Source organism: Peromyscus californicus, unplaced genomic scaffold (genome assembly GCF_007827085.1).
Source record: "Peromyscus californicus insignis strain IS unplaced genomic scaffold, ASM782708v3 Scaffold_8__1_contigs__length_139910024, whole genome shotgun sequence".
Taxonomy (NCBI): Eukaryota; Metazoa; Chordata; class Mammalia; order Rodentia; family Cricetidae; genus Peromyscus; species Peromyscus californicus.
In genome coordinates this window covers 2,535,523-2,553,169 of record NW_026294606.1, presented here as the reverse complement: position 1 = coordinate 2,553,169, position 17,647 = coordinate 2,535,523, and the positions used below count along the sequence as shown (strand labels likewise).

The following is a 17,647-nucleotide window of genomic DNA, read 5'->3' as shown; positions in this document are numbered from 1 at the left end:
TAAGATAAAAGGGAGATTATTGAATCTACTTTTAAAAAAGAATTACTTGTTTTAAATAGGATAAGCAATGAAAATTTTTTGTCTGAATCTGTCAAATGTTAATGGATTACACATTGTTAATGTAATTCTTGACTGTATATATTGTATATACTTATTGGATATAGTTTTTCTTATATTAGTTATAAGCTTTTTTAATTTTAGAAAAAAATGGGGGAATGTAGTGATATTGTGTTCCCCAACATATTGTGCATGCCAATAAACTTATCTGGGGTCAGAGAACAGAAGAGCCACTAGATATAGAGGACAGAAAATGGTGGCACTCACACCTTTAATCCTAACATTCCAGAGGTAGAGATCCGTCTGAATCTCTGTGAATTCAAGGCCACACTGGAAACAGTCAGGCATGGTGACTCACGCCTTTAATCCCAGGAAGTGAAGGCAGGAAGCAGAAAGATATATAAGGTGTGAGAACCAGGAACTAGAGCTGGTTAAGCTTTTAGGCTTTTAAGCAACAGTAGTTCAGCTGAGATTCATTCTGGATAAGGACACAGAGGCTTCCAGTCTGAGGAAACAGGATTGGCTGAGAAGTTGGCAACGTGAGGTTAGCTGTGACTGATTCTGTTTCTCTGATCTTCCAGCATTTCACCCCAATACCTGGCTCCAGATTTGTTTTTATTAATAAGACCTTTTAAGATTCAAATTACAGAATACTTGCTTTGCTAATGCTGCACAGGAAGAAGAAAAGTCAGGGAAATACTGAAGGAGAATTGTATCGTGATCTTTATTAAATCACTGTTTGTAAGACTGTATCAAAGAGGGGGATATAGATACAGGGGTCATTTGTATGGAGTCCTGCAATAAGGAAGATAGGAAGAGCTAGCTTCATTTCATATGTAGATGGATCAGTAAATTTTATAGTAAGAAGCAGAGTGAACCTTGATAGATAGAAAATTATTAAGAAGCATGGGGTAAAGAGGATTCTGGCTAAGGGGACTTAGATGTATAGAAGACCACTTCCTGGACTTATCCCTCCATGATGCCCATGCAGGTAAGGTTACTAAGACCCAATATCCAGTCTCTGAAGTCAAACACTAGGAAGCTGAAATGAGATCTGACCATGCTGGTGATTTATTATGAGTTGAGGATACAATTCTAGTACCTGCTGAAGGGTTTACAACACGCCCCCACGGTCAGGCATGTTCGCATATGCCCAGCGGACACTTCCGCCTAGCCAGGTCCAGGTCAGGATAGCCATTTCCGGGTCAGGGCATCTCGCGTGACCAGGATGCCCGGCGGACCTGGACACTTCTGCCTAGCCAGTTCCAGGTCAAGATAGCCATTTCTGGGTCAGGGCGTCTCTCGTGAACAGGATCTGTGATGTTGCATGGCAATGTAGGCGCACAACGTGGCCATGTGATCTACGTGCTTGCGTGGAGTAGTGACGTTGATCTGTGCACGCCCAGCCTTTAAAATCCGGCGCCATGTTCCCAGTTCCTTCTTCTTCTCTATACACGTGTTTTCTACAGGCCTGTTCACTCTCTGTCCCTTTATCTTTAATAAAACTCTTATTAGCGGATTCTGTCGTGTTTTGTGACATTTCCTTGCAGGGTAAGAACACAGCGCAGTCGAATAACTAACACCTGCCCTACATGCTTGAGCCAAAAGATAGTGCTAAATAAGATATGTCAAAGGAATACATACACAGTAATGTAAATGTACTATTTTTCTGAACATACACATCTATGTCAAAGTTAAATGCATCAGATAGGTAAGCTTGAAGCTTATCAACTGCATATAATAAGAGAAAAGGACCATAACTATGAAAGCCTGTGTTGAAATGGTGCTGTGAGCATTCAGCATATTGAGGTACTGAACATTATGAAAGTGTATTCCTGTAACTGGAGACATGGTCACCTTGATGTCTCTGACACAGTTGCAGGGAAGCTGGTATAAGATTGAGGTGCTGGACAAGGGAGAGGCACAGTCCAGGACAATAGAGTGGAGCAGTACAAGGGGCCAGCACTCTGCACAGAGAGGCCAAGAACTGAAACTGGGGGAATCCATATCAACTAAAAATATCAAATCCAAGAGTTTTCATATAATCTTTCAGACTAGGGTTGGTGATGTATAAATAGAACCCTGTAAGCAGACCACAATCAGTGATGGAAAACCATCCATCAGAGAGGAAATACCCACTATTTTGCCAAGAACAGCAGTACCACAGTCAGTTCTGTCTTCAAGATAAATATCATGTTTAACCATAAAAAAGTCACCTTACAAAAATAGGAAATGGAAGAGAAATGGAAGAGATCTACATGAACAGCCTGGACATGAGTGGGGGTAGTGAAGGGCGAGGTTCAAGGGAAAGAGAGCTTGGGGGAACAGGAGATCCCAGCTGGATCAACAACAGAGAGGGAGAACAAGGAATAGGAGACCATGGTAAATGAAGACCACATGAGAATAGGAAGAAGCAAAGTGCCAGAGAGGCCCACAGAAATCCACAAAGATACCCCCACAACAGACTGCTGGCAATGGTCGAGAGACAGCCCGAACTGACCTACTCTGGTGATGGGATGGCCAAACACCCTAATTGTCGTGCTAGAAACCCCATCCAACTACTGAGGGATCTGGATGCAGAGATCCATGGCTAGGCCCCAGGTGGATCTCTGGTAGTCCAATTAGCGAGAATGAGGAGGGTTTATTTATATGAGCGAGAATTGTTGAGACCAAGGTTGGATAAAGCACAGGGACAAATAGCCAAACGAATGGAAACACATGAACTATGAACCAATGGCTGAGGGGTCACCACCTGGATCAGGCCCTCTGAATGGGTGAGACAGTTGATTGGCTTGATCTGTTTGGGAGGCATCCAGGCAGTGGGACCGGGTCCTGTGCTCATTGCATGAGTCGGCGGTTTGATACCTGGGGCCTATGCATGATCGCTTGTTTCGGCCTGGGAGGAAGGGACTGGACCTACCTGAACTGAGTCTACCAGGTTGATCTCAGTCTGCAGGGGAGGCTTTGCCCTGGAGGAGGTGGGAATGGGGGGTGGGCTGGGGGGAAGGTGAGGGGGGCGGGAGGGGGGAAGACAAGGGAATCCATGCCTGATATATAGAACTGAATTGTATTGCAAAATAAAAATTAAAAAATTTAAAAAAATAGGAAATGTAGACACTACATTTGAATTTAACTTTTATTTTAAAGACATCATTTGGGACAGTGAAAAAATTAAAATCAAGTCACTACAGGAATTCTTAACACAAATCAGTGCAGAGCATCAGTTACAGCAGCAATCATTTGTTACTAGAGGAAACATACCACAGATTGGACACCCTACCCTAGCTTTTCAATGACTCAAGTGTCTCCTGCACACAGCAGGGTGGTCACTTTGAAGAGGATGGAGTGTCAGTCTGACTGACAGGTAGGGCGGAGGCAGGACCGGTCCAGCCAGTCTCTCCCTGGGGCTGAGCGGGATGGTGAGTGGCCATGGCCCAGACCTCCCCTGTCCACCAGAGAGAAGCACACTGAGCCGGGAGTCTTGTCAAAGCAGAAACTTTATTGCATCAGGAGTGAATTTATATAGGTTGGGGTGATGGGGGGATGGGGTGAGGATAGTGGGCCAATGAGATGATGCTGTCTCAGCAGTTACTAGGCAGAAGCGATTCTAGGTTGGGTAGTGCTGAGTCACTCTTATGCCGGTGTCATGTCCTAGGACAGGTCACAAAACTTGAGCTAGGCTCAGAAAGTTACACTGGGCCCCATGCCCCGGACTTATGGAGCCCAACAATGGAGTTCTTCTATATGTGTTGCCCTAATATCTTCCCTTTCCTCTTACCCCTAGGCAGCTCACAATATGGGGTACATGGCGTAGGAAGCAATTCCACAGTAGTTGTTCTGATCTCTGGGAATCTTTATGTAGCCATTTTCTCCCCAGTTTTCACCATGGCTGAAAGAAATCAGGTTTTCCATTTAGTAGAAAAGACACAGCAGAGTGGAATTTTACAATAACTCCAAATTTGAGTACAGAGCCAGAGGCCAATTTAATAGAAAGCATCAGAAAAAGGCAGAGTCAATTCCAGAGTATCAAGATTTATCTCACAGAGAACAGTAAAAATAATAGCAGGGAAAATTAGAACATATTCCACCCACAGGTTGTTCAGAAATAACCAATGAGAAATAGAAAATCAATGATGCAAATATTATATTGATTCCCAAGGAAATCAATGACAGATTCTGAACTCTATGTTCATACATTATATGTTAACTGCTCCAGACAAAGACAGGAACCAGACAGTAAAGCCAGATCCCACAACTGGAAGGTCTGGAGTTGGAGTCTGAGTTCCACTTAAAGCCAGAATGAGGCTGAAGGTGTGTCTCAGTGACTAGGAGCACTTGGAGTTCTTCCACAGGACAAAAGTTCCCACCCAGCACAGTACCCAAGTCAGTGAGCTCACAATCCCTGTAACTGGAGCTGTAGGGAATGTGGCATCTTCATCTGGTCTGCATGAGCATCTGCCTACACACAGCCATCATTCATACAGACACACACAACAAATAAAAATAACAGTAAAAGAAAACTAGGATGTTTTTTTGCAGCCAATCTGTAATTGCAGAAGTCAAGACATAACTGGAACAAACTGGATAAGCACACTAACAAAAATAGAAAACTCTAGGATCAGTGACACTCTCTTCCTCAATATAGAGGAACTGAGGAAAACAACTGTTAACAGCATCAGGCCTACACACACACACACACACACACACACACACACACACACACACACACACACACACCACATTTAAACAACAAAAAAGAAAAGAAAATGTTCCTTTCTCAACTTAATTGTAACTACACTTTCTGTGACAATATAAACTATAACAACAAACAGAAAGTCCATTTGAAACCTAAAATACAAATAATTTCAGCAATTTATACCTGTTCTTTAACAGCCAATATTTCTTGCCCTCTGACTCTCTGCCTTCATAGCCAAAGCCAACCAACAGCAAACCATGGTTAGGAGAATCACGTGAGCAATTAGGCTCATAGTATATACCTGAAAAATAAGATTGAGGGAGTGAAAGGCTCCAGTAACCTGATAATGATCATGGTCAACAACAGTAAGTGAGGCATTTTATAACTAGACTAAAAAGACAGAAAGTCCTTCCCTACACTCGTATAGGATGCATGACTCTTTCACATCTTATGTTTTCACTAATAGAACCCTATTCCGGGAAATTGTAACTGAACATAAATAACTTAAGGCACTCTTTAGAATCCAGTTCTAGAAAGACAGTCACTCCACATCTTAAAAATATACCAAGTGAGGAAAGAAAAATAAGTAAAGTTAAACAAGAATGATAAATAATGAAGTTCTCACATGCACAGAGATGTCATGCCACATAGTAATAACACATGATTATTGTACAGACAAGTGAAAAATTTACAAACACTAAATCTAACATCAAATTTTATACACTATTAGGACATCAAACGGGCTTGTCCCCAAGGGTCACAAGCATTCTTCGTTAATATCTAGAAAAACACGTACTTACCTCCCTTATACTTTTTAAAAGATTCATGTTCAGCATCAATTCCAACAGCAATGGGCCCATGAGTTACTAAAGCATTCATTAGGGCTTCTTCATTCCTTGGGACAACCAAAAAGCGGGTGACCTTAACAACAGAACGTTCAGGACGGTACCTGCAGCGTCCTTCCTTTAAAATAAATAAATAAATAAAGAGTTAAAAGACTTGGTTACTTCCATCTACCTTCTGGAGAGCAAGAGTCAGAAGCATAACACTCAGCACTTTGCGGTGGACCCTCCCCACATCTGGACTGTTATAAATCATTCCAGGAAGTGAAATGTTGCTGGGAGATTTGGAACTGAAAAATCAGCTCTCGTGTCTTCAATGACACCTCATAGGTCTTTCTATCCGTAAGAAATTTTCATGGTGCAGAAATCTGTATTATATGTGGAATGGTCTGCACATTCTCCATGTGCCTAGAAGCAAGAACAGCTACATGGAACCCTGGAATCAGGCAACCATGCAATGGTGGACACTGCAATGGCAGCAGTGGTGGTGTGCAGAGAGATGCTACATTCAATGTGAAGTCTGAAGGAAATGGATTATTATTTCTGCCATTTTCCCCTTGCCCTAGCCAAACTGAAATGACATCCCAGGAAGCCCACTCACCTTTGCTTCATATGGATAGGTTGCCTCGGCCTCCAGACCTCCATTGTTCTTCACATATAGGAAGGCACCATAAGGTTTGCCTCCTTTACAGCCTTCAGTGCCAAAAGATCTAGAACAGTCTATTAGGTTCTGTACACTCAGTGGGATCAGTTTGCCTGTTTTCTTGAACAGCTGTCCTTCTATACAAGCAGCCACAGCAAAAGCCCAACAAGCACCACAACCTAGCTGAGCAGAGAAGAAAAAACTGTCATCCACAAACAAATACTAACTTCAATAATAACTCAAGCTATTGAATTCTTTATCAAAAATGAACTATTAGCATTTGGTGGATGCCTAGGAAAGATCAGTCTCCACGGGGAGGTGTCTCATGCCCCAAATGGTTAGCCACACATACACACACAGATGCACAAAAGACCATGATCTATTGGATGCCTAATGTGATAAATGTCCTTAATAGAATAAATTAAACCTGGAGAGAGATAAAGTGGGGCCACTAGGTAGAGGTTTAAAACTAAGTCGCGCATAGAAATGATAGGTATGCGTTCTATAGCTGTATGGGCCCTATAATTGGTAAGGTATGGATTAGGGATTCCTCATTCCTTGGGACAACCAAGAAATATTTGTTACTAGCAATTGAATGCTAAGGACAATATAAAAATATGTTTGGTGAATAGCATGTTATACCACAGTTAAATAAGATAGACATGTTTATAACTTGTTGCATCCCAGTAGTTGAGGAAGAAAATCATGTGATGTTGTAATACCTGTCTCCGCACAGGAGTCACATAGCCTTGTGTTCTCCAGTCCAAAGTTTTGGGGATTTTGGGATCGCCTCGTTTCTGGATGCGTTTCCCATTCCTTAGAGTCAGAACTGAACTCTCCATCATCATTTTCCTCATTTCTTCACCAGTCTTCAAGGAAAGTACATAAAATCTCCATTTAAACAACAGAGGAGAAAATGAAAAAGTGTGAAACAGTTTGAGTCATACTGACCATGTCACCAAATTCGTTCATCTCTACAGTGAAGTTGTTCATCCCTAGGCCATTCCCCTCACTGTGCAGCTTGATCATTTTCACATTTTCTTCCCATACCGCTCTCTTCTGTCTTTCTTCCTCCTGGAAATAAACATAATGAATGTCATTTACTTCCAATTATATCCCTGCACTACCTGACCAAGTCGACTTCCTGCTGCATATGCATAGAGGTCATGGAGAGGGATCTTGGGACACTAAAGCAATTCACTCTCAACACCCTGATGAGCAGAGACAGTGGCCACCTTGTGTTCATGCCGTGTTACACTAATTCCTCAAGTAGGGGTGGCATCTATGACCTCTATTAAATCCATGAACCCCAAACAGCAATGAACATGCTCTACAAGGACCCTCTGTGTGTCCATGTGACTTACTTGGGTGTATGTTTTCTCATAGCTCCTCTTCCACTCCTCCCACTCAGCATCCAAACTGTAATCTGGTTTTGGAGCACCTGAGGCTACTCCCAAGCATAGGATGACCAAGAAGACAGCAGGAATCATGTCTTAAGTACCTACAGAATAAAGAAAAATGAATAGGAGAATAAACCAACACTCTTGAGAAATTAAGTCACCTATGCTGGCTAAAATTATTCCAACTACTCTCTCAAATATTTACTCAAAGATTTTTTTAAATGACTAAATATGAGTTTGGACTGGAGATGCCATGGATGGAACTTAGTTTTTACATAAAATTGCAGAGCATGTGGGAAAAATTCTAGAAATTCATGGAATCGGCCATGTACTGCCAATTGACATGATCAGAAATGTGACTGGACAGCAAAATTCAAATCCTATATAACTAGGGGTCTTGCAACAGTTAACCAAGTATTTGTAATGATAAAAAACTTCTCTGATGTGGCATTTGATCTGAACTAAAAGATTTTCCCTGGAGCTAGGGGCACATTGCATCACATCCCTTCTTAATACAAAGCAGGAGATGGGCTTTGTTTGAAAGAAAACATCCTAGGCTATCCCTCCTTCCTATGGGGGAGTTCAAAGTTACTAGTAGTTGACCCCATCATTGGGACTTGGCCACACATTCATTACTTCCATGAGAAAAGGCTCAGATGGAAAAGCCACTGGAATCCATAGCCACCAGTGCTGATAGGGTACTAGATAAAGACTTCTTAGGATTCAGAATCAGGACAAACTGCATCTCATAAGCCATGTTCTAGACTAGAGACATGCAACCTTATACTTCTGTATACAACAATCATGAAAAGAAGCTTCTGTCTAGTGGTGATGTTCAAGAAAATTATCTCTGTAGGCTCAAAATGAGATGAACATAACCCTGGTGTGCATGATATCAGCTGTCACTGTTTCTGGCCAGAACCAGATTTGCACTGAATTGGAACCTATACGAACCTGGACATATGGTTTTCTGTCGGGCTTCTCCACCCTTTTCTACCTCTACACAGAAGGGCTGCTGAAGTTGAGAAGATACTCTCATTACTGGAGATCTGTCTGACTCTCTATGGTCTCTCAAGGCTTCTCCTCCAAGATCAATTCCCTTTCTGTCTTGGTAGAAGCAGGGCCTCACCTTGGTGACTGCTGTTTCCTCAGCACACTCCAGAAGCTCTTCAGAGGTTGCTGAGATGTCAGAATCTGGCCCAGCAATACCTTGCTCAGGCTTTAAATCCCAAGTCTGTCTAGTCAGCCCTTTCCATCAACATTTCCCTTCTTCCGATTGGCTATGGGGATAACCAGATTGGGCCTCGAGGCTTCTAATGAGATTTGATCTTACCTGTCCTGGAGGGGTGGGTGTGAGCTGCTTCCTGTGGACCATGGGGAGTTGAACTTGTGGACCTTCAGAGAGGAAGTTATGGAATCAGCCTTTAGGCTGTGGATCACACAATAGTCTGCCATTTAACTCAATAGTAGGTATAAATTGAGGTTAGGATGTTTCCTGGAAAAAGCTGTGTAGGATTTCAGCATAGTACTTAATTTAGAATAAGAGGTAGGTTGCCACCCTGGAGTGGACTCTCAGCATATTCTACTCTTATAGTTCATGTTTACTTCACAGCTACATTGGGATCCTGTGAGAACACTAACTTTGGCATGTATTCTTTTCAATGTCACAGAGGAACACAGATAGTACTTGTAAGAAGCCTAATGGAGGGGTGATTCCATATAGGAAGTGTTCAAGACCAAAGCAAGGAGAGAAATATAAGTCTTAGTGTGCATGGTCTCAAGAAACTATCTGACATTTCTCTACTTGAGGTTAAGTTGAACACCCATTGCCAAACACCATCAGACCTGTCAATATATCCATTCAGTAACACATCTATCACCAGAAATTTCAACATACATTATAGATATAAATCTCAGTGGCCTTCAGGACACAATCATTGTTGTACAAACATCACCAAGTAGATCTCTGAGAAAATTTCATCCACTTTTGGGAAGCTACAGACTAATGAAACAATAATCCTCTATTCACTGTCCTCAACCTTAGCACCCCTCACTTCATTTTCTCTGTTTAGGATTTTGCCTTCTACCATACACAGAGTGTTTTTCTTTACCATAGGCATGGTAGAGGTAGTTTCCACAATACCAGTATTGAAAGAGGAGCCATTAGGAAATAAATTAGTCCCCCGTACTGCTGTGGGATGTTCTGTGTGGCAAATGTGTTGCTCTGATTGGTTGGTAAATAAAACACTGATTGGCCAGTAGTCAGGCAGGAGGAAGGATAGGCGGGACAAGGAGGAGAATAAAGCTGGGAAGTGGAAGGCTGAGTCAGAGACACTGCCAGCCGCCACGATGACAAACAGCATGTGAAGATGCCAGTAAGCCACGAGCCACGTGGCAAGGTATAGATTAATAGAAATGGATTAATTTAAGATAAAAGAACAGTTAGCAAGAAGCCTGCCATGGCCATACAGTTTGTAACCAATATAAGTCTCTGTGTTTACTTGGTTGGGTCTGACGGCTGTAGGACTGGCAGGTGACAAAGATTTGTCCTGACTGTAGGCCAGGCAGGAAAACTCTAGCTACACCATACCTACTGTCAAATTATCCTCTTTTAATCAAGTTATGTAATTTTCTGTTAAATGAACACAAATATATTCTGTTTCTGTATTCAATGTGGCATTTAGTTGGTTCCTTTGATTAGGGAAAAAGTATATGATACCTATTTACCTTATATCCTACACTAGTAAATTTGCACAAAATCTAAATTCAACCCATACATTTCTAAATGTAATAGAAAGAGGGATGAATATTTATGTCATATAGAGTAGCCCAGTATAATGGCCATAAGTCTTTTAAATGCCTAAGTATTCATTACTTGCTTAATAAACCTGGACTGCTCCATTTAGAGTTTTGAGTCTCTGCTAACAATGTCTATGCACATCCTTCTGTTATCTCATTTCCTTCAAGAATACTGATAAGTCAAGTCACCACAAATCAATATTTCCATCTGATCACACTTCAAATCTGATCAGGCTTCTCTTCCCCCACTGTGACCCAGGTGAAGTCTACTCATCCTTGCCTGACTGCAGCAAGAATCCTGAACATCTATCCAGCCACAGCCTTTCAACTCTGATTCTGTTTTGTTGCAATATTTTCATATTTTCAGATCCCCACCTTTCTCCTTGGCTATAAACTCTATTATATGGACTTATGTTGAGCAGACCCACTTTCCCCACTGTGTCATCCTCTTATGTATCTCCAGGGTCCTTAATAAACATTTCCTAGTAATGATGTCATAGGACAAGTTCCTCTTAGGCAGCAGTTTCCTTGGATTTTGGTTATCCAATATAGCACCAGGTGAGTGAGCACTTTTGTCAAAACATGACCACATTCTGCAGAGACCGAGGGATCTTCTCAGATCACCTCAAGAATCAAGTGTGGTCCTGGAATCATGTGAAAGGATCTAAAGCTCACTTGTGATTTCTAAGCTGCTCTAGCATGACCTGACTTGACATTATTGCCCCACATTAGAAAGGCAGGTAGGATCACCCTTCATCTGTATGCTTCACTACAGTGGACACTTTCATGAATAAGTTTGTTCATAGAAGACAGTTTATCATCTACGCACAGGTTTTCATATGAGGTCATGCTCAGTGGCAACTCCATCCATGAGCTCTTGCTAGGAAAACAAAGTTCCTAAACCTACCCTAGATGGACTGAACCAAGTCCTCAGGTAGGTGCTGACCTCCACTGAAGTCTGGAGAGCCCTGTGAACCGTAGTTGTAAAAATGAGAGGAGGTGCATGTGTAAACAGAACAATACTGGGAACCTCACTGCTATTTCTCTGTAAGTCCTATACTTAAAATAAGAGACATCAAGGGGAATCATTTCTAGCAATGCTTCATTCCCTTACCTGGCAGGTCCTCACAGATAGGGATGTGTATCCCCAGAAGCAACCCAATGACAGGTGTGTATGCACATGGATCTCTCAGTTTAAACATTTTAACTGTCTCTCCCTCTGTTCACCATAAGACACCTGAATTGATTTTTATTTCTAATTATGTTTTTATTTATTTATTGAGACAGTGTCTCATTGTGTAACTCATACTGACCTGGAATTTTCTGTGTAGACCAGATTTGCCAATTCAACTTTTATTCTTTTCCTTCCTGTTTTTTTTTGCTTCTTCCTTCCATTCTTTTTCCTTCTTTTTATCTGTATTCCTCCCTCTTTTCATGCTTAGCTCGAGGCTATGGTGGGGGGATGTTTTAATTGTATAAGATCCCCATCTTTGGTGCTAACCAAGGATACATACTGGCACAGTACATGAAAATCACTCCTCTTCAAGGCTGATTAGTCTTTTCTGTCTGATCTTAGTTCTCTCCTAGTTTGCAACAGAGAAGAAAATAATCTGTTAATATGTTAAATTTCTTCTTCCTTAATGTCATTCTAATTGAAGAGGTAAGGGATTTAGAAACAAGGTTGGTTTTCTGGAGATGTAAATGATTGGTAACCTAAATTAAGATATTCTGGAAATTCCAATTTATACCCTTTTATATTGTACCTAAGTCTGCATTTTTAAATGAGGTAATGAAAGAATGAGGAATGATAGAAACTTTTTCAGTATTCCTTATATAATTTCTTTCTTACACCCGTAACCTCACAACTAAATTTTAAAACCTAAATATATTTTGAAACAGAAAATCATATCAAGAAATTCCTCCTCAAAATTTTACCTGTGGCTATAAAACCACATTTGACACAAGACAAACCTTATTAGCAACTAGAAACTCTGGAGAACAGCACGTCAATGGCAGTTATGGCCTTGACCATTCTCACACATCTGGAAGCCTACTGTAACACTCCGAGGATGTTGAACTTTTGTTTATTTGGGAACTCAGAGAAAAGTGTCAGTAACAATGACATAAAACAGCTGAATATTCCCCACCAGAAGGAGCTCTGCAAGTATTCTTCCATTTTCACTTTATTGTCCAGGAATCTCACCCTCCATGGAGGCTTTGAGAAGGCAGGAATGCACTTGTGATCTTTCAAGAAGTGTGATAAATTGTGAAATACTTCTCTATATATCCTATCATGTAGAATTATTGTGGAGGAAGATTGTCAGCCCTCCGTCCTGGAGATTTATCTAAGCGAATGAGGAAGGTGATGGTCTGATTGTGTGTAATTTTGGACTCAGATTGCTCCTTAGACTGCTATCTGAAGAATCAAATCTGCCCTCCAAACTGACTCTTACAGTGCCACAGTCCAGGAGAATGGAAATGTATTTCACAACTCATCACACTTCTTGGAGGACTGTAAGTACATTCCTAACTCCTCGCAGCCTTCCTACTTTGGGTTCTCCTGATGATGGGATGTAACCTACAAATGAAATGAACCCTTTCCACGAGTTGCTTTTGGTCATGTCATTTATCACAGCAATAGAAGACAGTCATGCTATGAGCTAAAAAACAATGTGAAGCAGCAGTTTTCCCTTCTTTGTACCAAGGAGTTTGAATCCAAATAGAAAAATGGGGATTAAAGATCCCTGATCTACGTGAAATGAGTTGTGAAACTTTTCAAGCCCATTGTCCAAAATATCTGTACAAGTTTTCACTTTGAGGATCCCTGAACAGTGGCACGTGTATGCAACGAATTCTTGTTCACAGTGGAAACCCAGTGAGGTGGGGCCAGTCCTTTTCCAGAGTACATGGGGTGGGGGTAATGCTCAGTGACATTTTAAGAAGTCCACCATGCCACCACTTGTCTCAAAGAAGAGTCCGGCCAAGAGTCTTGTTGCCCTCCATTTATGATGTGAAAGGTGAGTGTTGTCTGACACTCAGAAGTTTGTCCTCAGTCATCAGAATCTCTCACATGGGCTCAACTCTGCCACAGATCATCCTATAGCAATCTTCTACACACTGATGCACATATCCAACATACTGTCACTATTTTCCAAACATTATTGCAATGAGTATTATTATCCTTGTGCCATTGGAGTGTTGGGAAAATAATGTAACAAATTAATTTCTAGAGCTCAAGTAGCATGAAAAAGGATTATCAAAGACTGCATATTTACATGTAGTTATTTAAAATGTTCATTTTCTCAAAGTGTGTAAAGTATCTTATCCATACATGAGTACTGTATTTAATCATTCCTTCACCTCCTGCTGCCACTTCCAGCCCTCCATTCCCACCTGCTGCCTGTGAATTTCATGACCCCATCTTTATTTATTCTTCCTGCATATGTATAAATATGTATATTGTTCATCCATTAGCATTGATGTAATGGAATTGTAGTAAAGCCTGATCATTTAGGATTGGGCTACCTATCAGGGAGTTTGTCCTGGAGAAACCCACTTCTCCCTTTCTTTGCAGCAATTGATTGCCTGTATTTCTTCATCTAAGGGGTGCCTGTAAAATTTTCTACATCCACATTGACAAAACAAATGGTGTTGTCATTGTACAGGTCTTGTTTAACAAACTATATTGGTTGTTGGCCCTTACTGGAACTCTTCTTGGATATCCTATTGCTGTTCTGTATTGTAGAGACCCCGCAGTCCTTGATCCACAGGACTGAACCCCTTCCCCCACGCTCCAGACCATCACAGTGGGATGGATATTGGGGTGGGCCAACATATAACCCTGGTTCTGGGACTGGGTAGTTGCCCTGTTGGTCAGTCCCCAGCTGTCCCCTATCTTCTCTACCAAGGTGAGCTCTCCAGCATTATCCTGACTAGTTCATCCACCGCAGAGATGAGCAAGGGGCAGGGCCAGTTCTCTAGCTTTCATGTCCTCAGGGTCATTTCTCCCACATGTACACCTTCAGGGCCAGCACTACTGTGTTGCCCAGGCAAGGTGTAGGGGCCACTCTCCTGAGTGCTGCAGCTGATGGCAGCCGGGCAGGAACAGCTCTTCTGCTCTTATGACCTCGGCCAGCTCTCCCACCTGCCTCAGGCATTGATGGGTGGGTTAGGGGGTAGCAAATTTTTAAAAGGAAAGCATGAAGCAAAGAGAATAAACTGGAAGTAGAATGAGGCTATATTATCTCAAAATTCACCCCAAGTGACAGTTTATCTATCAAGATTGTACCTACAAAATCTCTCTGACTGGGAACCTGGTGTTCAAATACCCAAGCTGATGGGGATATTTATCATCAAACCACACAGTGTTTTACTTTCTTTTGCCTATATGATGCTTTTACAGAACTGTTTCAGTGATAATTCCTTCACATTTTTTCTTTCTGTATATATAATCAACACACACACTTTTCTTTTATCTTTAGGTAATTGCAGAGATTTTAGTGACCCATCCATTTTCAAATTACTTTTAAAAATACTATGATGCATGTTGGGGAAGAGAATATAGGATACAGGGGAGGATGTGGGATTAGATAAGGCATTCAAAGCAGCTGCCCACTAGTTACTGTTTAGCCCTTAAATCGATTCAGCCATCAGAAGAGCAGAGTGTTGACCTAACTATCAACATAGCCTTAGACAATCCCTGCCTCCACTGTGTGTAGCATGAATCTTAAAGAGTCTTGTTAATAAAAACAAACCTGGAGCTGGGTATTGGGTGAATTCTGGAAGATCAGAGAAGCAGAACAAACCACAGCTAACCTCACCTTGCCAATTTCTCAGCTGATCCTGTTTCCTCAGACTGGAAGCCTCTGAGTCCTCATCCAAATGGATCTCAGCTGAACTGGTTCTCAAAAGTATCAAAGCTTAACCAGCCAAAAGCTTCTAGTTTCTGGTTTTCACACCTTATATACTGTTTTTTCTTTTTGCCATCACTTCCTGGGATTAAAGGCTCACTTTGTGGGATGTGGGATTAAAGGTGTGAGTCACCATGCCTGGCTGTTTCCAGCGTGGCTTTAAACTCACAGAGATCCGGATGGATCTCTGCCTCCCAAGTGATAGGATTAAAGGTGTGTGCCACCATTTTCTGGCCTCTATATCTAGTGGCTCTTCTGTTCTCTGACCCCAGATAAGTTTATTAGGGTGCACAATATTTTGGGGAACACAATACCACCACAACTGTGAGTCTTGGTCTCCTAAATTATAAAGTGTAAATAATCCACCTGAAAGGACTGCTATGAGAATAAAATGATGTATACAAAAAGTGCACAGCATGGTGACCTGGACACAACACACTGTGTCCTCTAAGATATAGATATTATTATTAATCACAGCCCAGTTTACCATTTGCTTCCTGAGTTTATGGAGACACCAGAGCTTATTTCTTTTCATTTTTATTTAGTATTTTTTATTGAGAGTATATATTTTATTTAAGACAATACATTCTGATTATGGTTTCTCCTTCCCCAGGTCCATCCAGACCATCCCCACTTCTGCATGGACCCAAATCCACACCCTTAGGATACACATAGGCATCTAAATAATGATAATAACAAAAATAATATAAAATTAGATAAAATAAAAAATAAATATTAAGAGGACAAAACAAACAACAAAAACAGAAGAAAAGGAGCAAAGGAAAAAATGAAACATATAGATGCAGAGATACACACATTCACATCACAGAAATCCTATGATAACACAGAACTGGAGATGAAAATATACAGGCAAAGGTAAAACAAAACAAACAAATGAGCCCCGACAAACCATTAGAGACAAAGAACTTCCCTAAACACCATTGATCTCATTTTACGTTGGCCATCGACTGCTGGGCATGGCGCCTGGCCTTCAGAATGGTTTGCATACGTAGTGAGACTCCACAGGAGAAACTAATCTTTCTTTTTTAAAATTTTTTAAATATTTTTATTTTACAATTAACTTAATTTCACATATCACCCACGGATTCCCCTGTCCTCCCTCCTCCCACCCCCCAGCCCTCCCCCCAATTCACCACCCATTCCTGTCTCCTCCAGGGCAAGGTCTCCCCTGGGGAGTCAGTCCAGCCTGATAGACTCAGCCAAGGCAGATCCAGTCCCCTCCTCCCTACACCAAGGCTGAGCAAAGTGTCCTAGCATAGGCCCCAGGCTCCAAAAAGCCAGCCCATGCACCAAGGACAGGTCCCAGCTCCACTGCCTGGGGGCCTCCCAAACAGTTCAAGCTAAACAACTGTCTCACTTATCCAGAGGGCCTGATCCAGTTCCATGGGGGCTCTTCAGCTATTGGTTCACAGTTCATGCATTTCCACTAGTTTGGCTATTTGTCCCTGTGCTTTTTCCAATCATGGTCTCAATATCTCTAGCTCATACAATCCCTCCTCTCTCTCACCGATTGGACTCCTGGAGCTCCACCTGGGGCTCTGCTGGCTGTGGATCTCTGCATCTGCTTCCATCAGACACTGGACGAGAGTTCTATCATGACAGCCAGGGTGTTCAGCCATCTGGTCACCAGAGCAGGTCAGCTCAGGCACTCTCTCGACCATTGCCAGTAGTCTACAGTGGAGGTATCTTAGTGGATTTGTGGGAACCTCTCTAGCACTCTGCTTCTCCCAAACATGGTATGTACTCACTCATAAATGGATACTAGATGTAAAGCAAATGATAACCAGACTGCAACTCACAACTCCAGGGAGGCTACCTAGTAAAGAGGACCCTGAAAAAGACACAGGGATGGCCCAAAGACAGAGAAATGGATGAGATCTACACAAGCAAACTGGGGGGGGGGAGGATGTTAATGGAGGGCAAGGGTCGGGGGAAAGAGAGCTTAGGGGAGCAGGAGGTCCCAGCTGGATCAGGAGCAGAGTGGGAGAACGGAGAGGGAGATACCACAATGAATGGAGACCCCAGGGTAATAGAAAACTAATCTTTTATTTGTGAAGAGTTATCAATTGAAGATAGCTTCTGGGTTAGAAATGGGGCTTGTGTCCATGTCCCCTGTCAGTGCTGTGACCCCTTCTGGTCCAGACCAGTGCAAGCCCTGTGCAAGCCATCTCTGTGAGTTCATGTGTGCATCATTCCCACTGTGTTAAGAATGTACTGTTTCCTTGGTGTCCTCCATCTCCTCTGGCTCTTACAAATCTTGCTGCCTCCTTGTCCATAGG

The 17,647-nt window shown here is 42.0% G+C and overlaps 1 protein-coding gene across 2 annotated transcripts; it reads right to left on the bottom strand.

Moving 5' to 3' along the window:
• Positions 1-3,846: 3,846 nt before the first annotated feature.
• On the bottom strand, positions 3,847-7,728 carry LOC128104236 (cathepsin 7-like). Of its 2 annotated transcripts, none has more exons than XM_052729068.1 (7): positions 7,603-7,728; positions 7,190-7,312; positions 6,961-7,107; positions 6,193-6,421; positions 5,554-5,712; positions 4,937-5,054; positions 3,847-3,946 (listed from the first exon to the last, which is right to left on the bottom strand). In XM_052729068.1, the coding sequence occupies exons 1-7, from the start codon at positions 7,726-7,728 to the stop codon at positions 3,847-3,849; spliced, it is 1,002 nt and encodes a 333-aa protein (XP_052585028.1). The 2 variants fall into 2 exon arrangements, with proteins under 2 accessions (XP_052585028.1, XP_052585027.1); XM_052729067.1 differs by having other exon boundaries at positions 5,554-5,716; positions 6,197-6,421.
• Positions 7,729-17,647: the final 9,919 nt, after the last annotated feature.

Bases quoted from the DNA above. Each gene is read 5' to 3' on its own strand.
- LOC128104236 (XM_052729068.1), bottom strand. From the start codon at position 7,728: ATGATTCCTGCTGTCTTCTTGGTCATCCTATGCTTGGGAGTAGCCTCA. The intron at 7,108-7,189 runs GTCAGTATGACT...CTTTCCTTGAAG, and splicing joins TGAACGAATTTGGTGACATG to ACTGGTGAAGAAATGAGGAA. The intron at 3,947-4,936 runs GTATAAATTGCT...GATTTCTTTCAG, and splicing joins TATTGGCTGTTAAAGAACAG to CCATGGTGAAAACTGGGGAG.